The following is a 21,455-nucleotide window of genomic DNA, read 5'->3' on the forward strand; positions in this document are numbered from 1 at the left end:
CTCTAAGTCACATATACCATGGTGAAGGCTGACAGTTTAACTGGTTAAGAGGGTAGTGTTGTGTGGCTGGACGTTTCCTGGGAAGGTACTGCATGCAGTCTACTCAACTCACCCCAGATACAACAGACCAAAGTACAGAATCCATTGAAGACCAGTTTGGTGAACCAGTGAGTTTTATCGGGGTTCCTTAGAAGAATAAGGATGAGAGGTCACTTATAGGATCAGAAATGACTCCAAGACAGCTGCATGACCAAAGCCCAGCCCAGCATGGGTGACCACTCACAAAGCTGAGGACCTAGAACACGCTGCACAGATCTTCAGGCAGCTCAACATGGAGAGTGTCCTTTCCAAGTGACTGGATTGGTCTAAACCTCTTCCAGGCATCTGGTCTGGCCTCAAGAGTCTTCTGTGGTGCTTGGGCTTGTCTGAGAGGGACCCCTCAGGCATCTTTTCCGCTTATTCTTGGAGGGAGGGACCTAGTGAATCTGATAGGTTTCAGGGACTTCCTGAAGCTATTTGGAGTTGTTTGCCTTCCTGCTTAAGAAGCTTCCCTGAAGGGTGGAGTGTTTCAGTCTCAGAGGAAACAGCCTCAGAACAGGTCTAAGCAAATCTTTGACCAATTAAGTACATTCTGATGCCCCACAAGTGATAGAATAATAAAGGACAGAAATTGATTAGAGATATTAATGGGAGATAGATTTCACAGAGTAGTCAAATACACACACAAAAGCACCAAAACAACAGTAGGCTAAGGTGTAGTGGGGGGCCTTGGTACCCAGAGTTAAGATATATATTATCTGAAAGGGCCACTTTTCAGCTGTTTTTGAGGGGGCTCCAAAACTGAACAAGACTTTAAAATTAACTAGTATAAGTATGTTTTTAAAAACAAAATAAAATTATATATAAGGAGCTCTTTTAAAGATGGGGTGACAAGGACTTGCCGTGTGTGCACACACAGATTATATACCTGCATTGGTTAGGTATTTTTCTATTACTGTGATAAAACACCATGACCAAAAGCAACTTACAGTAGGGAGATTTCTGTTTGGGCTTACAGTTCCAGAACAGTAAGAGTCCATGACGGCAGAGCCAAAGCATGATGGCTAGAGCTGCAGCCTGAGGGCTTTCGTCTTAAACCTCACCAGGAAGTAGAGAGAATGGACTAAGAGTAACTCCTGGCCTCAAAGCCCACCCCCAGTGCCATACTTGTCCAGCAAGGCCAAACCTCTTAAACTTACCCAAACAGTGCCACCAACCGGGGACCAAGGTTCAAACATCTGTTCTTGCAGGGACCCTGGGGGGGGGGGGGTTCTCATTCAAACCACAGTACTAAATATTTATATATCCAGTATGAACCAAATGGAGATCTGAGACCAAAGGCACAGGCAACATTAATTATTAGACTACATAAGTATCTAAAACTTCTATAGTTCAAAGGACACAGTAGAGTAAAAAGATACCCTACAGAATGGAAGAGAATATTGTCAGTCATGTATCTGATAATGGGGTTAATATTCAGAACATGTTGTTTTTAGAATATAATTCAACAATTAAACAGCAAATGACTTGATTTTAAAATGGGCAAAAGACTTGACTAGACGTCTCTCCAAGTAAACAAATGGCCAACAAAAATGTGGAAAACTGTTCAATGTCACTGATCATTGAGGAGATGAAAATTAAAATCACAGTGCTGGGTCTCCTCAGCTTATTAGGATGGCTATGTGTATATGTAAAAATAATAACTGATAGAAGAAAGCAAATACTAGCATGGAGTATGGGAATATCCAGTGTATATACAGATATATGAACCAAATGCAGAGCTGAGACGTAGTTGATGGGAATATTGAAGTGTGAGGCTGCTAGAAAACAGTATGGCAGTTTCCCCAAATTTTAAAAATAGAACTATTAGATAACCCAGCAGTTCATCCCTAGGTATAAGAAAGCCTGGTACCAAAGAAGTATTTGTCCACCCATTTTAATAGCAGTAGTAGTGATAATAGCCCAAAGGCAAAGCAACCCACATGTTTCTTGGTAGGTGACTAGATAAATAAAATTGTTATACACATCCAGTGAGATAGTATTCAGTCTTAGGAAGGGAACTCTGCCACATGCTGTACAACGTGGATGAGCTCCGAAGACCTGGTGAGTAACATGGCATAATGGCAGGTGACTAGTGTTGGCCTTACTCCGAGTGCGCAGCTCAGCAGCCAGTCTCTCTGCTCACCCTGTGACTGCCCCCTGAAACACTTGGGTGGTGAGAGTCACAGAGGCGGCGTGTGAAGTGTTGATGGTGAGGGTCTGAAGGGAGAAGAGGGTTGGAAGTTGTGGGATGGGTATAGGGTTTTAGTTTTACAAATAAAGACGTAGTGATCGGTGAGGACAGCCGCACATTCTGTTGAACTGTACACTTAAGCATTATTAAATCAGTGGGTTCGAGGTGATATGCAATCAGCTGTAATTCAGGCACTGAAAAGCACAGTAATCAAAAGGACAATTTAATTAGAGGGATTCCATGGTGAGCTTAAGTTGGCAGAATATTCAGTGAATTTAACAATAGAGCAATAGAAATTATGCTGAGTAAAAGGAAAGAATGAAGAAAAATTAGCAGAGCCATTGAGAAATCCCGGCCACCATGAAATACAGCAAGAGTAGCATCAAAAGTAGAAGAAAAGGAACCCAGTTATTAAAGCACATGCCTTGCAAACATCACACCTCTAATTCAGATCTCATATAAAAAGCCAGGAGTGGTAACATGTGCTTGAATCCCAGAGATGGCACATTGGGAGGGGCAGACGGGCAGATCCCTAGAATTCACTCACTGGCCAGCTAGCATTGCCTGCCTGGCCGAGTGCTAGAGCCATGAGAGAGAGAGACGCTGTCTGAACCCCAAGGTGGGCAGTACCCTGGAGCAGCGCTTGACCTTGTCCCCTGGTACATACGTGCACAGCATGTGCACACCTGCATACAGACACAGAGCAGAGGGGCCAAAAACTCAAACATTTTCAAAAGTAAGTAATAATCATTTAAAATAGTTTAACTTTTCACATTTGATGAAAAATGCTGACCCATACATCCAAGAAGCTTGACAGACTCCAGTTTGGGTAACACAAAGAGACCTACATCCAGGCATGTGATAGTCAAAAGACTAAAAGACTAGAGAGAAAAGTAACCATTGCATACTGTAGAGCTTCAGTGAGGCTCCCTGGTCGTGTTTTCAAAAACACTGAAGCCAGAAGGCAGGCACTGAGGTGACGGAGAGGATCCATAGCCAACAAAACTGTCCTTCAGAATTGATAATGGCAAAAGTAAGGTGTCTAAACAGTACAAACGGAGAGAATTCATCACTGGCAGGCTTGCCTTCCAAGAAACAATGAAGTATTTCAGGCCAAGAAAGTGATCCTAAACAGTGATATCTCCCTGCTTGTGCTTGTACAAATGCTCTGATATAGACGATGATAAAACCCAAAATAATTATATATTCCTTCCCTTTGTGAACTTAGATAAGATGTTGTGAAAACATTGCTTGTATCTGGTTACTTTCTACTTATATTTTTATCAGAGCATCCTCCCTTGGCTCAAGTCAGCCAAGGGGAAGGGGAAGCCAGGGAGCTAGTTCTTAATCATATGTCAAGTGCCAGCATCCTTGAAAAGTGAAGAAATGGTCTTCAAAGAACTCTGACAAATTGTCTGACCCCTTGTATGTTCTCAGCTCTTGTGTTAGGTCCATGTTTCTTTGAAGGTGCTATCAAGTTCTTACAGCTCTTAATTTAGTAAGAAGATTTCTGTTTGGGGCACTCTCTGTGGAAGAAATGACTCCTCCATCAAATGAGCAGTATTACAAAATTACTGTCTTGCTTAAGCTGTTTGCACTGATAATTTGGCACATTATTAGTAACATTTGATGAAAATTCCAGACTTCTAATGAAGTTCTTCTGAAACTTGGCCAGACTCTTTTTCCATACTAATGAGGAAGACACTGCCTGAGTCCTTACCCTAATTGTTTGTCCTCTCTTACTTGTTCTGCTACCTAGCAGACTGTGCTCAAGAATCTCAGGAATGGGCTGGAGAGATGGCTCAGTGGTTAAGAACACTGGCTGCTCTTCTAGAGGACTCAGGTTCAATTCCCAGTGCCCAGGTGATGGCTCACAACCATGTAACTCCAGATCCAGCACCCTCTTCTGGCCTCTGTAGGCACTGGATGCATATGGTACACAATTATACTGCAGATGAAATGCCCATGCATGTAAAAAATAATAATAAACCATTTATAAAGGGGGAAAAAATCTCAGGAGTGAGAGTAAGAAACAGGGAGCTATAAATTGAACATGAAATAGAGATAAATATTTGTCAACTCTATTTATGTTGAATTAGTAGAAAAAATTTGTGGTTGTCTAAAGAATCAAAAGTGTCGTGTGTGTGTGTGTGTGTGTGTGTGTGTGTGTGTGTGTGTGTGTGTGTGTCCCTGTGTCTGTGTGTCTGTGAGGGTACACAGAGGCTAGAGCTGAAGCTGAAATCACAGGTACCCATGAGCTCTCCAGCATGGGTGCTGGGATCCAACATCAGTTTCCTGATAAAGTAGGAAGCTCTCTTACCCACTGATCCTTCCCCCGCAACAGCCCCAGAATCAAAACTGTACGTACCATGAGTGGTTTTATCGAGCCCCCCAGCCCATCAGAACAGAATTTGCAAACAAATATGTGAGAGCCAAGATATCTATTTATATACAGGCTTCCATTTTAAACCGTAGCTGGGAGGATAGTATTTCCTTAATATAGCTCTTGGTCCCTGGCCAGTAGTCCAACACTTCAGGCACAGAATTAGAACAAGCCATCCTAGGCCTGACACTTGATAAAAGTTTCATAAGTGACTTATGAAAATATTTTTTATATAAAACAGCCCAGACCCGGGAAGTCCATCTCTGGTACATACAGAAAATGTGAAATGGGGGAAATGCTTAGGACCCTTTTCTATCTTCAAACGGGAGTGAATACTTAAAGCTCTGCCATTCTTGGCCTTTGCTTTCAAACAATGCTGTACCTAAAATACTCTGCCACCATGGCAATCAGTTTGTAAACCTCCACTACACATAATTCCACATTTTCAGTAGGAGCTGGTTTCGGCATCCACAGTGTTCATTCAGTTAGAATTTTACCACCTGCCCAACACGTGTAAGATGGCTGCTTCAGTATCATCAGATTTGAATTGATGATATATCTTCCCTTGTAATAACTCTTATATAGATTCACTGAGTTATTCATTCAAAGTGAAAATATAAAATAAAAGCTTATTTATAATAACGGTCATTCCAATTCCTGATATCTGTTTTTTAAAAAAAAATGCCTGCTACCCTTTCTTTTCCTTTTTTTTTTGTTTTGTTTTGTTTTGTTTGTTGTTGTTGTTTTGGTTTTTCAAGACAGGGTTTCTCTGTAGCTTTGGAGCCTGTCCTGGACTAGCTCTTTAGACCAGGCTAACCTCAAACTCACAGAAATCCGCCTGGCTCTGCCTCCTGAGTGCTGGGATTACAGGCATGCGCCAACACCACCACCCGGCTCTTTTCCCTTTTTAAAACTAGTCTCCATGGGACTTACACAGTGCCTGCTAAATTCTGTCTTCTCCAACCATCTCACCTTAGCTCCTTGACTTTTATCCCATTTTAATTATCATTGCTATTTTTTTTTTTTATCTGTTAAAAACTACTTGGCTGGGCATGATGGCTTGTGCCTTTAATCCCAGCACCAAGGAGGACAGAGACCACCAGTGGATCTGAGTTCAGAACCACCCTGGTCTACGTCTACATAGTGAGATCTTGTGTCAAAATACAAGTATATATAGATGTATATATTCAGAGAGAGAGAGAGATTAGGTTAGATTTATATAATGCTTTCCCAGAGAGGAAAAGTCCATGTAGGAAACATCTAAATAACAACAACAACAACAAAATTTATGAGCTGGAAAAAAATTAAAATGTCAATAGAGAATTCTGTGAGAGACAGAGAGAGAGAGAGAGAGAGAGAGAGAGAGGAGACCTCAGGCTCTTAAGTGGGAACTTTAGATGGAGCAAAAGTAAGTTGGTTCACATCCTGTAAAATCAGAGACCCTGCCTTGCCCTGCTTGGGAAAGGGTCAGAAATCTCCACCCACCTCATCCCACAAAACCATCTTGTGGTCCTCAGTTCTAGGCCAAACTGCCTCTTTCCAATCCTGTGGTCTCTGGTTGATGTAGAATTATAGAGTTGAACAAGCCTTGAAGGGATCAAGTAACTTGATAACTTCCAAGGACAAAGCCTTGGCAGCATTCACTGTGGTCCATATTCTTCCCTGTGCTCTCCTCACCCCCAGCTCTACCCCCTTCTTAGACCTCAGGGGCCATCAGTGCCCCAGATGGAAATACTGTCACCAAGAAGGCCTGCTGAGCGCCCACCAGGAACTCCGCTCCATAGGCTGTTTGTATTATTTCGTTTGAGTTTCCCTGCTGTAACGTTGACTCAGTACTAGGTAGCTAGTGTGTTCGGGGACACGTCATTTAAAGTCACTTTCTCTCAAGTCGGCAGAAGCTGGACTAGGTACCTTCTGAAATCCTCGCAGACTCCAGAGTCCTGACATTCTCCAGCTCTTGGAGCCGGGACAGGAAGAAATGAGGAGTTAGAAGCTATTTTGTGTAAACATTAACCTCAAATACTTCAGTGAAAAACACCTGCTGAGTACTTGGCACAGAGAGAAAGTTTTTATGCAGCCAAGCCTGGATGGCCCAAGCTCAGAAGCAGCACAAGGAAGAAGACACAGGAGGGATTTGAGAGAAGGAACCCACGTAACAGTGTAGGCAAATCCTGTAAAGTGGCACCTAGGAAGACTCCCAAGACTGGGGGGGGGGGCAGAATGACAGGCACCCTTAAAAGTAAGACGTAAGACACAAGTGCAGGAAGGAATCAAGATGTGTTTTATATCTTTTGTTATATGGACCTAGTATCAAGCTACCTTCTAAGTGCTTACTTATCTCCATACCCATAGACTAGTATGTCTTTCTCTCTTAATCAGAAAAGTTCCTCTGTATGTCAGATGGTAGTTAACACAGACATTTGCAGCCAGTCAGAATGCAGGGAGTGAGTCCCTATGGAGTGCTTACCCATAAATGGGCCATCACATCACATTGCTTCCCCTCAGGGCTCAGGGGATATGGAGGAAGAGGGGACAAAGGGACCGTCAGAGCCAGAGGTTGGGGAGGACCAGGGCCACAGTGTCTTCTGAACAGGGCAGGATACCGTCCTCACTAACCAGCAGTAGCAGTGGCTGCCTGCACAAAATCAAGTCCATCATGGAGTGAGGAGGAATTCCATCACGTAGTGGGAAGCCGCCCCCCCCCCCCCACTCCCCACCCCCCAGCACAGCTAGGACGCAGTGAGTTATAAAAACAAAAAGATGCAAACTTGAAAGGGAATGGTTGTCAGTGGTAGATCTGGGAAGAGCTATAGAGAGGAGCAGAGGGTGAGCATGATCAAAATGCACTGTACACATGTGAATTTCTTGAAAGATTAATAAAAATGCAGTACTTTTTTTTTTTTTAAAGCTCTTGGTCTGACCACCTCAATCCAAAAAATAAAAAAAATAAAAATAGTGCCATTTCTTGGACCTCTCAGAACTTTGTGCTGGACCATAGATGCAGTGAGGACTTCCCAGAACCGACTGTAGAATTGATGTTGGAGTTGCCAGTCCGAGTGCAGCATGCTCATTCTCAAACTCTTAGGTGACTTCCGTATAGCTCTTGGTATTAGGATTCACAGGTTTAAAATAGCTTCCATTTGTGGTGCTGTGGGAATGCTTTCCTGCTAAATGGAAATGCTAATGAATTGGGACCGCATCTTTAGGATTCTTACGAGCAGCACTGAAGACTTTCCTTCGTAGACAGGCCCATCTCTTCCCCCGTGGAGGACGTAGTGGTCTGAGTAATATACATAGCTCCAGGTGTTTGAACACTTGGTCCCCAGTTGATGATGCTGTCTGGGGAAGAAGTCAGTCATGGTGATGGGCTGTCAGAGTTCATGTTTCCAGTCCGCACTGGCTGCTGCATATTTATGATAATAGATGTGATTTCTCAGTTTCCCCGCTCCTCAGCCGCACCGTGATCTCCACCCCCAACACCAAATTAGACTCTCACCCCTCTGGAATCCTAAGTCCAAATAAACTCCTCCTTCATAAGTCACTTTTGGTCATGGTGTTTTATCACAGCAGAGCCACTGATGCAGGATAGAGCCATTGACCGGGGGAAGTCAAGGCCTGACCCGGCAGCTGTCCCCTCGCTCTCCTGGGAATGGGGTTCATTCAGTACTGTGTTAACACTTCCTCTCAACAGTTTGTTTTCTCTTTGCCTCTTGATGCCATTGCTTCACATGGTCCTTAGTGGTTAAACTAGCTGCTTTTATTTTTTGTTATTGTGGCGGTATGTATGTATGCATAATGTATGTATCTATGTATGTCTGTGCATATGGAAGCCAGAAGTCAGCTCAGATGACTTGCCCTTCAGTCTTGTTTTTTTGTTGTTTTGTTTTGATTTGGTGTGTGTGTGTGTGTGTGTGTGTGTGTGTGTGTGTGTGTGTGTGTGTTTAGACAGGTAGGTCTGGCTACCCTAGAACTTGCTATGTAGACCAGGCTGTCCTTGATCTCACAAAGATACTTAGCCTCTGCCTCCTGAGTGCTAAGATTAAAGGTGTGTGCCACCACGCCCCACGTACCTTGGTTTCTGAGACAGGGTCTCTCACTGGAACCTGAGCTCGCCAATCAGACATGGCTGGCTAGCCTCTGGAAGCCTCCTGTCTCCACCCCCAGTGCTGAGGTTATAAGCATGTGCCATCACGTCCTGCTCTTCACACAGGTGCTGGGAATCAAAACGTAGGCCCTCGTGCGCCATCTCCCCATCCCTAACTGGCCGGCTGTCTCCACGGAAGTAGCCCCTTTACATCCTGTTTTGTTTAACGTAGAGGACTTGGGAGTGGGTAATCTACAGTGTGAGAAGGAAGGACTAGACAAAGTGCATTCGACTCTGTGTGACCAGCATTGTGCTGGATTAGTTTTAATTTATAGACAATAAAGCTCATCACTTTTAAGTGTATACATTCAGTTCTGAAAAATGTACAGTGTGTAACTGCTACCAGACTTAAAATGTAAACCAAATGTTTCCTGTGCAGACAAGTGGCATCTTGCCCTTCACTAAACACCTCGTAAGATGAGTCGACTGGGTTGTCTGGTCAGCACATGCTCTGCTCTGTAATGCACTGCCGAACTGTCTACCTGTGTGGCGTTTTTTTTTTTTTTTTTCTCCCCTGTTTTTGAGACAGGGTCTCGGTGTATCCCTGCCTGGTTGGCCTGGAACCATGCCCCAGCTATGGCTTTACCATTTTAAGTAAATTTTCCCCCCTTAGGGCCCTTTAGCTTTTCATTGGTTTTTATTTATTTGTTTGTTTGTTTGTTTATTTATTTATTTATTTTTGTTTTTTGAGACAGGGTTTCTTTGTATTTTGGAGGCTGTCCTGGAACTCGCTTTGTAGACCAGGCTGGCCTCGAACTCACAGAGATCCACCTGCTTCTGCCTCCTGCCTCCCGAGTGCTGGGATTACAGGCATGCGCCACCACCACCTGGCAAAATTAAATGGATTTTGTTTGTTTGTTCGTTTGTTTTAAGATTTATTTATTTACTATGTATATAGTATGCCTGTACACCAGAAGAAGGCACCAGATCTCATTATAGATGGTTGTGAGCCCTCATGTGGGTCCTGGGAATTGAACTCAGGACCTCTGGAAGAGCAGCTAGTGCTCTTAACTCCTGAGTCATCTCTCCAGCCCCCGGTGTTTTTTAGTCTCTCTCTTTACTTCCTTTCATCCCACTCCAACCCCAGGAAGTCCCACCCCTTACAGTGTGTGTGTCACATGTTTGCCAAAGAAGAGGCCATGGTTCGGAACTATAAAAGGAGGGGTTTTCTAGAAGGATATGGAATCCTCATATAATCACATGACTCCCACAGGGCTGGGGCAGGGTATGGAGAGGCACTGAATGAGAAAGAAGGGTTTGATATGTCCTGATACTTTTTCCCTTGTCTTTAATGAAGGCTGTTCCTTCATATTACTTTCAAAATACTTTATATTGTTAGATTTAGCTCCACACTAATTTTGTGAGAGACACGAATATTATCATCATGCATATTTTATAGAAGACCAAACTGGCTTAGACTATGCATGTGAGTCAGCCAAGGTCCACTGCATTACTAATGGAAGCGGGATTGGGTCTAGGTTTCCGTACTTGCTAACAGTTGCCATGCTGTGGCTTCTGCTTCGCCGGTAATCAGTGGCTATGCACAGTCTTCCCTGTTTCCCAGCTAGTCACGGAGATGACTTGTCAGAATGGTGTAACCAGTAGCTAACTAGACAGGAATGGGGATGCAGTCCTGTGTTCTTTCCCATCTCCACACAGAGAGACAAATGTTCCCTTTTACAGCCTGGGAGAGAAAAGAAGTGGCAAGATGTCAATGAACTGCCTCTCCCCTCCTTTGCAGATTTCAACCTTTGGTGCCAGGTGCCATCTTTCATCTTCATCCCCGGGCTATTCAATTTCTTGGCTCCCGCTGAGGAAACATTCCATCTTCCTGTTTCTGCTGTGTCCTTTTGTCTCTGTTCCCTGTACCCCGAGTCTGGTCTTGCATTTGGTTTGATGATCCTGCCTTTTCTCCCTTCTTTCCCCTCTCTGCTTCCAGTTCTTGCTTTCTTCCTGAGTTCTGCTTTTATCAAAATCTTCCTTAGGCTCCTTTGTCCCCCCCCAGACTGCATTGCATGTCTGTAAATATGCTGTTTTAACGATGGTTTCAGGGGATCAGGGGATGGAGTTTGTAAGGCACTAGCTGTACAAATGTGAGAATGTAAGTCCAGTCCCCAGCACTCATGTGAAAAGCTGGGCAAGAAGGCACACATCTGTCACCCCAACACTGGGGGGGGGGGGTGTAGAGGATGCGAAAGAAGATCCCCATGGGCTTTCTAGCCGGCCAGTCTAGCTCCAGGTTCAGTGAGTGACCCTGTCTCAAAAAAAAAAAAAAAAAAAAAAATGGTGGAGGGGCTGGAGGGGCCCCATGGTTAATAGCATGGACTACTCTTTTAGAGGTCCTGGGTTCGATTCCCAATACCCATGTAGTAGCTCACAACCTCTGTAACTCCTATCCCAGTGTGTCCAACACCCTCTTCTGGCCTCTCTGGGTACCAGGCACACAAATGGTGCACAGACAAAACACTCGTACCCATAAAATAGATAATTATAATGAAGAGCTTTTTAATATTGCAGAAAGCCATTAAAGAAGACACCTCATGTCAACCTTTGACCTCTACAGGCACACATACAGACTTGTGTACACACACACACACACACACACACACACACACACACACACACACCAAAGCTATATCAGAGCTGTTCCAGTAGCATTCCATTCTTACCATGAGTGTGAACATATAAAAATACTTTCACAATTATACCATTACATTTTAAGGGCATTTTGGTTTGGTTTGGTTTAGACTTTTTAAATGTTTATTTTAGATTTATTTATTGTATGTATGTGAGTGTCTTGCCTGCATGTATATATATGCATCATGTGTGTGCCTGGTGCCCATGAAAGTCAAAAATGGTCCTCAGATCCCCTGGAACTGGAGTTTTGGATGGTGGCAAGCCACCATGTGGGTGCTGGGAATTGACCCACACAAGCCCAAGAAGTACTGTTAACCACCACGCCATCTCTCCATCCCCTGGGTTTGGCTTTTCAAGACAGGTTGGCTATGTAGCCTACACAAATCTTGAACTTACTAAGTAGCCCAAGATGGTCTCAAATTCATTGCCCTCCCACCTCAGACCCCCAAGTACTGGGTTACATGTGCCACCTTCCCCTGCCTGTTACTGCCAGGCATTCTGAAGTGTAATGGGAATGTTTGCATGTGTCATTCAAGAATGATGTATCGAGAAACGCCTTATGACAAGATCTGCATATGGAATGTTAAAAAGACACTTTCTTCTGCTGGGCTGTTCTGTGAAGACTAGGATGCCAAACATGAATGTCTCATTGTATTTCATTTATTAGGGAAAGCTAGTCATTCCTGTGTTTGGGGAGTCTAAGTCACCATTTGTGGTAGTCACTAGACAGCACAACCCACCAGTGAAGAGGTGGGACCCTCTCTTCATCTGAAGTGTTGAAACACAAGGTCCCGTCTCGGCTTTCAGAGGGAGTAGGTCTTACATTTTTAAGATGTGTCTTGGGCTTCATAGAAAGGAAATTGGAGAATGGATTAAGGGTCCTAAGTGAAGCCCATGACCTCCGTGGAGAAATGGTCAGAGTCCATAGTAAACTCGATGGAAAGTAGGTGGCAGTGGGCCAGTCTTTTGTCACTACAAATACCACATGATGGTGCACACCTGTGACCCCAAGACTTGAGAGGTGGAAGCAAGAGGATCAAGGTCATCTTTGGCTACATAGTGAGTCTGAGGCCAACTTAGGAAGCATAAGACCATAACTAAGGCTGGAGAGATGGCTCAGTGGTTAAGAGCAACAGCTGCTCTTCCAGAGGTCCTGAGTTCAATTCCGAGCAACCACATGGTGGCTCATAACCATCTATAATGAGATCTGGCACACAGGCAGAACACCATATACATAAGAAATAAATAAAATCTTTTTTTTAAAAAAAGACTAAAAAAAGAACTGTTTAAAAAATACTATATATACATGTATATATATATATATATTAAAAAAATAAAAGCTAGCCCAGCAGTGGTGGCACATGCCTTTAATCTGAGCACTCAGGAGGCAGAGGCAGATGGATCTCTGTGAGTTTGGGGCCAGCTTAGTCTACAGAGGACATTCCAAGCCATCCAGGGCTGCACAAGAAACTCTGTCTCGGAAAAACCAAATGATGATGGTGATAATAATAATAATATAAAATAAAATCTGGGTATGGTGGCTCATTCCTTAATCCCAGCATTCAAGACCATTCTGATCTACCTAGTGAATTCCAGACCAACCAGAGCTATATAGTAAGATCCTGCCTCAAAACATAAAATAAATATATATGTAAAATATATATACACACATATAAACTACAGAAACCTCTAGTATTACTCCACAGCAGGGACCTTCTTACCCAGACTTCATTTTCCATAACTATGTTTGGGTCACAATTCCTCCACATTCCTGGTTTAAAATAGTTGTAAGGCTGTCCGAAAATAGCCTGAGAATGTTTGTTTTCACTTACATACATGCAGGCAAAACACTCATACATATAAAAGTCATTTTCAGAAAGATACCTCTTCCTCCATCTATCATTTTTATAAACCCACTGTTGGCTCTTTTTATTAATTGCCTTTATAGCATTGCTAAGCCTCCCCATTCCAGTATTAAATAAACATTTACTTGTGTCTTTTCCTTCCCTTCAGGGTTCAGTCTTTACTTTTACAACGCATTTGTTTCAGTGGGAGGTAGGGGATCTAGCTCTCTCTCTCTCTCTCTCTCTCTCTCTCTCTCTCTCTCTCTCTCTCTCTCTCTCCCTCCCTCTCTCTCTCTCTCTCTCTCTCCCTCTCTCCCCCTTGGGACCGGAGTTCAATTGTGAGGCAACGTGTGGATGTTAAGGGTTGACCTGAGTTCTCTGGAAGAGCAGACAGTGCTCTTGCTTGCTGAGCCGTCATTCCAGCCCCAGAGTCTAGCTTTTCCCCCTTCCAGAGAGCCAGTGTTGGGTTGTCTCCACGTCATTTATTGAAGGAGTCAGTGTTTTCTCGTCTCCAAAATTCTGCTTTCATATCATCAATACCCTCATTTATAATAGCCCATCAGACCCCAACTGCTCTGAACTTGTGCATCTATAGTTCTTGGAAGTTAACATTTGGCTTTCTGCATGGCATCATCTGGCTTGTCAAGGCCTCAGTTAAGAAGCATCACCATCTTCTCCTGCGCTTCAGATTGTGGAGTTTTTTTTTTTTTTTTTTTTTTTTTTTTTCAGAGCTGAGGACCAAATCCAGGGCCTTGTGCTTGCTAGGCAAGTGCTCTACCACTGAGCTAAATCCCCAGCCCCGTGGAGTTTATTTTTAATTTTGTTGTGTATGTATCTGCATGTAGGTTTGTGTAGTTGAGTGTAGTACCTGTGGGGTCCAGAAGAGGGCATTAGATCTTCTAGAGCTGGCGCTACAGGTCACTTGACCTGAGGGGGGGCGGGCAACTTGTGTACTCTGCAAGAGCAATACAGACACTTAACCTCTGAGCAGCCTCTCCAGTCCATTGCGTGTTTGTTTGTATATTTTGTTGTGTTTCACCTGAGATTAATAAAAATAAATAATAGGAAAGGGGAAAAAAATCCAAAGGGCTTATTTGTTTGTCCTTACAGATGCAAAGTGCTTTGAAGATAAAGAGAGAAATTTAGATTACAAGAGTGGGCTCAGTTCTTTCTCCCGAGCCCAGCACTTACTGGCCATGAGTACAGTGGTTAGGGCTGAACACAAAGCCGAAAAGTCGTGTTCAAGGCATTGTCTGTAGTGGGCATAAGAAACCTGAGTAGGAAAGGGGATCTCTGGGCTGGAATTGGTGCCAAAGATAACATAAAAAATGACTAACCTGCCACCCAAGCAAAAGACACAGCAGTTAAGCCTGCCACCAGCTGCCCCTTCTAATGTACTTCTGTGTGCAGCCTGTCCAAGAGAGCCTATCACCAGCCCCTCTCCAGTCACTGAAAAGGAACAGCCCAACAAGGCAGAAGAAAAGGCCACTTAGCTGTTTTTCAGTCCAGTCCCTCAGCCCACAGCTGTGAAAGGAAACCACATTCTTTCCCTTTATCTGCCTCCGCTGTAACCCAGGATCCCCGTGGTACGCTTCAGCACACAGTGGCATGTGATTAGTTTGCTCACATTCACACTTGTCTCCTGAGAAGTTTGTTCTCCACGCCATGGCCAGAATGGTCTTTAAAAAAAAAAAAAATCCTGTGTGGGCTGGCAAGATGGCTCAGTAGCAGGTAAAGTTACTTGTCTCCAAACCTGGTGACCTACGTGTGATTCCTAGGATCCACATAGTAGAGACTCTGGCTAGTTGTCCTCTGACGCCCTCGTGACCTTCTCTGGCATGTGTACTTACACATCACAAATAAATAAATATGTAAACACACACATAGATGCACAGACACACCTTATCATGTCAGCTCCCTGTGATTAAACCCTTTCGCTGAGACTACTCCCGTGGTGGCTGGTCTTCAAGGTGGCCCAGCTCAGTTTTCCTCCATCCCTGCCTGCCCCCATCTCCTTTCCTTCACAGCATGAGAACTGGCTGGAATAAGTGCCTCCCATGCTCACAGAGGTCATGTACCCCCTGACATCTCCATACGCTCATCCCTGCCCTCAGATAAGGTCATACTCCATTCTCTGCTCTCATGTGGTACTAGTCAGCAGTGAGGAATCACTTATTTATAATACTTTTTTATTGTAGTCTGTTTCCGACACTGTACTGTAAAGCCCAGATATGTCATAACCATCCATTTCACTCACACTATATTCTAACAAAGGAGATTCCCTGTAAATACTTGCTGGCTGATTATTCTTGTGTACAGCCTGCCCTAGAAAACATGATTTCATTTAAAAATATGTTTTAAGAGAAAGAGCAGTGGTCCCAGTTTTGTTGGATGTGTGTGTGTGTGTGTGTGTGTGTGTGTGTGTGTATGTCTGTGTGTCTGTGTTTTGCAGGTCAGGTTCCCACAGAGGCCGGAAGAGGGTATTAGATAGCCTGAAGTTGAAGTTACAGGTAGCTCACAGCCACCTTATGTAGGTGCTAGAAACCGAACTCCGGTCCTCTGGAAGAGAAACAAGTGCCCTTAACCACTGAGCCATAACTCCAGTACCCCCCAAAAAATCTTTTTAGATTTTCATCTACATATTACTACTAATCATATTCATAAACCCTCCTTCTGCCTTGAAGAAAGCCTTCCATTTGTCTCACATAGAGCTTAAATAGAATAATTGTCTTAAAAATGGTAGGATCTATTGGTATGTGTTTTGTTTAATTTTGTAACTTGCATTTCATATACACTGCCCAATATGTTTATAGGCTTAGTTATCATATATTATTTTTTATTTGGGAAGCATGTCGCCACAAAAATACATTTTGGGAAGGAAAGTTCATGTATTATATTACCAGTCTCAATTAGAGCGTGTTACCTTTTAGCCTCCCCACCCCCTCAGTGCTAGGGATTTTACCAGGTCCCATTTGTGCTAAGCAAGCACGCTACCAATGAGCTACATTCTCAGGCTCTTTTTGCTCTTTTCACGTTAACTTTTTATACTGCCATAATTAGACTATATAAAAATTTGTGTTCTCCTTTCTCCTACAAATGCCTGGCTGTTGATTGATTGAAGTACTGTGCTGCATGTGATGAGGGGGATGAGCCTTCTTCCTTCTGCTCAGTGCAGTAAGCACTGGGGAACGAGCACACTGTTGGGCGCCACTGTGTGCAGCTCACACCATCAGAACAAAAGCACATCTGGATGACAGTACTTGAACAGAACGCAGTCACAAAGCTCCCAGCACTGCCCAGGTGTCTTTCTCGTAGTGTCTCCTCCTTCCGGGAGAAAGAAGCAAAACTTGTCTCCACTTCCTCACTATGTTCTTTGTGTATTCAGTAACTTGAGTCCTGGAGCTGCAGCAGTGAGTGAAGGTCTCTGTCTTCTAGCGGGAGAACACAAGCCACGCCTCCTAAAGGATGAATGAATGATGGAGGTGTGAATGAATGAATTAAGGAATGAAGTGATAAGCTGGATTTTTTTTAGGAGCAAGAGGGATGAATGAGGTCATAGAGGAAGGGCTGCTCTTCTCCGGGATCAAGATAGCATCCTGAGTGGTAACAATGGAGCAGATTCCTAAAGGGAGGGAGTGAGGAGGGAGCTGTGGGGCTCCCAGGCTGGGGAGGAGGCAGGTCATCAGGTACTGCATTAGTTACTTTCCAGTTTGCTGTGACAGAACACCACGATTGCATTTCATTGGGCTGATTAGAGGGTTAGAGTCCATGATGGTGACCCAAAGGCATGGCAGCAGGAACAGCTGAGAATTCACAAGACAGCAGAGCAAGCCTGGGATGGTGCCAGTCTTTTGAAACCTCAAAGCCCCGCCCCCCAGTGGCACACCTCCTCCCACAAGGCCACACCTCCTAGTCCTTCCCAAACAGTGCCACCCAACCGGGGACCAAGTCTTCAGACATGAGCCTATGGGGGCCGTTCTCATTCACACCACCACAGAGACCAAAGCCCTGGGGTTAGACTATGCTTTGTGATTTCAAGTAGTGAAGAGCTAGAGCGAGGGGTGGCTGGGGGCCACAGTGGTCAGGGGTGGGTGGTAGCCAAGTGAGGTCTCTGGTCTTTCCTGGGAAAGATGAGAAGCGGCGGATAGTAACCAGCTGGCCCCTGCCGGCCGCATTCTCTTGTTCTGGAGTTTGAGGACACATCATTCCCATGCGTGAATGTAAACGAGCCCTGTAGTGTCACAAGTCAGATTATGTAACCGCTGTTCCAAGCAGCCAGGCACATTACAAGCATTTTAAAAAATGATACAACTTTGATGTCTTATTTTGTTATCTGTTACTCATTTGAGGAAATTGTTCTCTGAAAACAATGACCAGATATATTTTTTCAAACTGCGTACAACGCTTCACCTAATATGGCAGCCTGTCGATCTGTAGGTATTAAACAATCTAGAAGCCAGCTTTGTATTTTATCTTTTATTTTTGGTTGGTTTGGAGGGGAGACTAATTATAATCTTCCTTGAGTTGCTTTGTGGTCAGATCTGTCATGTGCAAAAGACAGATCCCATTAGCGGGCTTTCAACACTTCTGAAGTTGCTGTTTCAGGTACTCAATAATGATTGATTTCTTTTGTTTTCCTTCTATAGGAAGGAAGATCACAGCTTTCCCAGACTGGGAGAAAAAATATGGAATGCTCTGTACCACTGACTGAACACAACCAAATGAACTGTACTGACCATAGTTCAGAAACCAGCAGTTAACAATTTCTTCAGACGTCAACATTGTCCAGCACTTTCCAGAGCAGACTCACTGTTTACAAGAACTCTTGGCCTCCCCAAGTTAGCAACCTCAAACTTTGTTGATTTAAAATATTTCTGCGAAAGAAAAGTACCCCAGAGCCCATTCTCCAAAATGGCCATGGATGGGTATCTGTGGATGGTCATTTTGGGTTTTATTATTGCTTTCATCCTGGCATTTTCTGTTGGTGCAAATGACGTTGCCAACTCGTTTGGAACCGCCGTGGGCTCTGGCGTGGTGACCTTGAGACAGGCATGCATTCTCGCTTCCATATTTGAAACCACTGGCTCTGTGCTATTGGGAGCGAAAGTGGGAGAGACTATACGGAAAGGCATCATTGACGTGAACCTCTACAATAACTCTGTGGAGACCCTCATGGCCGGGGAAGTGAGTGCGATGGTTGGTGAGTAGCCTTCCTCTCTGCACCAATGGAAGTGAGGCCACTCATCTCCCTGGCTCCATTGCCATTTTCATAAGTGTGTGTGTGTGTGGGGGGGGGGGTCTGTGTTTTAACTGTTTGGAAGCTGGTTTAATGCGTTAAGGTATTGTGAGGAAGAGCTATTGAAACAGTCGGAGGATAAAGAGAAACACTGACAGGTTCAGTCCCAGGCGGAGCCCCTCTTCCTCCCACAGAACCTTCCCCTGGTGAGTCTGGAGGCTGGAAGTGGCCATGTGCGCCTGCGCACTGAGAACCCCCTGTAGCAGACCCTGGAGGAGCCGGGCAGTCTTGTCCCTGCTGCTGGTTTTACGGGCAGCGTAGCTTATCCAGATCCCACTTCTGCCACCCACAGCCTTTGGCTCCGTATTCAAAGAGTAAAGGATTTTTTTTTTTTTTTTTTTTTTTTTTTTTTTTTTTTTACCTCAACTAGAATTTGGGTTTACCCAGGCAATTTGAGGGTTTGTCTGAATAACACGATTGCTTGGGTTTCTCTCTTCTCCGGGTTTGTTCGGGGGGTGGTGGTTGCTTCTGATGTTTCCTTTGGGGTTTGTGGTTAGATGGATTTCAAAGCTCCGAGGGTTGGGAATTTGTATGACTTGCCTAGATTTTAAAAACTGAACGCCTTCCGAGTGGGGGCTGTGTGAATTTAAGATGACCATGTCGCTGTGACGGACCCAACCCGGAGCTAAGTCTGTAGAGAATCCTGAATCCTCCCATCTCCCTTCCGTTTTTCTGCCCTTCCTCGCTTGCTGTGTCTTTCCATTCAGCTCTCCGCTCCCCCTCATTCCGTCCACTCCATTCACTCTGGCCTGTGCTAACTCCCCCAGACCCAGCGCCCTGTGCTGCCCAAGGCCTGGTGTCTGTCGGTCGGAGTTCAGGGGATTGAGCAGAAGCTGCTGTTAATGCCCCCTCAACCTCCCGAACAAATTATCCCTGAGACCCTTTGCTTAGCCCCATGGAAAATCTACCCACTTCATCTGAGGTCACCAATGCTTCCAAAAACCTGAGAATTCAAATCTGGGCGTCTCCTCACAGAACTACCACCCTGACAGACAGGACAAACCATTTCTTCAAGCTGCCACAGAAGCGTGCTAAGAGCTGCCAAGCCGGCCCACCCTTCCCTTCCTGCTCTCACTCAGCACCCTGCCCTTACTCATGCCCACCCCTCGTCCTCACGTGACCCCCAAACTTGGTTTGCCTTCTGCTTCATCTTCCAGACACCACTGAGTACCTCAGAGGAGCCCGTCTCCCATTTCCCCGCTGAGTTTCTCTTGGTTATCTTTGTTCCACGGTTCATCTGTTTTCCTGTTTGTAGGGCGTCGTTATCTTAGGTTAGAGGGCCTTTCTTCAGTTTTCTTCTTGACGTGCATATGGCTCTACATCCCTTCATCAGTACCCAAGGGTGAGGTGGCTCCTGTCCGCTGGCTGGCCCCCATGCAAACACGCTTCGTCTGCTGCTCCTTACTCTGTCTTCCCATGATCCCCACCTCTCATTGTGATTTATAAAGTCAGCAAGAAAAATGATTGGCAGCTCTCAGGAAGGGAATTTTAGTCTAAGTGCGGCAGACAGGGCAAGTTGAGACCATCCTCCTACATCGCTAGGTTAACTTTATGAGAATATTATAAAGCCACGAAGTTCATACTTTCACATTACAGTTCTGGGCTAGGAAACATGATCCTAACTCTGGTTCTACGTGTAAGGCAACCAGTTGTTGCTGATTCAAGTCACAGAGGTGGGGCCTAGGGAACTGTCCAGCAGAAGGCAGGTGCCACCCTGGAGACTTGACACCTTCTGGTAGCACAGGGCTGGTTCTTTCTTCACTCAACACACACTTCAGAGATGTATATGGCACCACACCCGGCCTCAACTCAAAGGTCAGCATGCCTGGCCCTCGCTGGAGCAGCTGTCCACTTTGCCTCATACACTAGGACCTACGTGGCCCTCGATGAACCTTCGCCACTCAGATATCTTTGAAGGAAAGGCCGGGGGCTGCGTAAGGACACCACTGCTGCCAGGCAACCTGGCTGGATTAGTAACAGTCCACTTTATCAGCCCAGTCCTTTTGTAGTCTCACACTCTGTTTGCCCTTCTTAGCAGCTGCTGCTGAAAGGGCTGTCTCCTGGCTGGTGCTCCCAGTGCTCCCTCCCGTAGAGAAAGGGCTGTCTCCTCACTGGTGCTCCTGGTGCTCCCTCCCGTAGAGAAAGGGCTGTCTCCTGGCTGGTGCTCCCAGTGCTCCCTCCCATAGAGAAAGGGCTGTCTCCTCGCTGGTGCTCCTGGTGCTCCCTCCCGTAGAGAAAGGGCTGTCTCCTGGCTAGTGCTCCTGGTGCTCCCTCCCGTAGAGAAAGGGCTGTCTCCTGGCTAGTGCTCCCTCCCGTAGAGAAAGGGCTGTCTCCTGGCTAGTGCTCCTGGTGCTCCCTCCCATAGAGAAAGGGCTGTCTCCTGGCTAGTGCTCCCTCCCATAGAGAAAGGGCTGTCTCCTCGCTGGTGCTCCCGGTGCTGCCTCCTATAGAGAAAGGGCTGTCTCCTGGCTGGTGCTCCCGGTGCTCCCTCCCGTAGAGAAAGGGCTGTCTCCTGGCTGGTGCTCCTGGTGCTCCCTCCCGTAGAGAAAGGGCTGTCTCCTGGCTGGTGCTCCCGGTGCTCCCTCCCATAGAGAAAGGGCTGTCTCCTGGCTGGTGCTCCCGGTGCTCCCTCCCATAGAGAAAGGGCTGTCTCCTGGCTGGTGCTCCCGGTGCTCCCTCCCGTAGAGAAAGGGCTGTCTCCTGGCTAGTGCTCCTGGTGCTCCCTCCCGTAGAGAAAGGGCTGTCTCCTGGCTGGTGCTCCCAATGCTCCCTCCCATAGAGAAAGGGCTGTCTCCTGGCTGGTGCTCCCAGTGCTGCCTCCCATAGAGAAAGGGCTGTCTCCTCGCTGGTGCTCCTGGTGCTCCCTCCCTTAGAGGATC

The 21,455-nt window shown here is 45.4% G+C and overlaps 1 protein-coding gene across 3 annotated transcripts in view; it reads left to right on the top strand.

Moving 5' to 3' along the window:
- The window catches only part of Slc20a2 (solute carrier family 20 member 2), a 105,935-nt gene that overhangs the window by 52,013 nt on the left and 32,467 nt on the right, over window positions 1–21,455 (top strand). For all 3 annotated transcript variants that reach the window (XM_036209220.1, XM_036209221.1, XM_036209222.1), the window contains exon 2: window positions 17,927–18,480. In XM_036209220.1, coding sequence (XP_036065113.1) covers window positions 18,192–18,480 — 289 coding nt within the window. In that variant the 5' untranslated portion in view covers window positions 17,927–18,191. The remainder of the gene's footprint in view (window positions 1–17,926; window positions 18,481–21,455) is intronic.

This window comes from Onychomys torridus, chromosome 17, assembly GCF_903995425.1.
Source record: "Onychomys torridus chromosome 17, mOncTor1.1, whole genome shotgun sequence".
Classification (NCBI taxonomy): domain Eukaryota; kingdom Metazoa; phylum Chordata; class Mammalia; order Rodentia; family Cricetidae; genus Onychomys; species Onychomys torridus.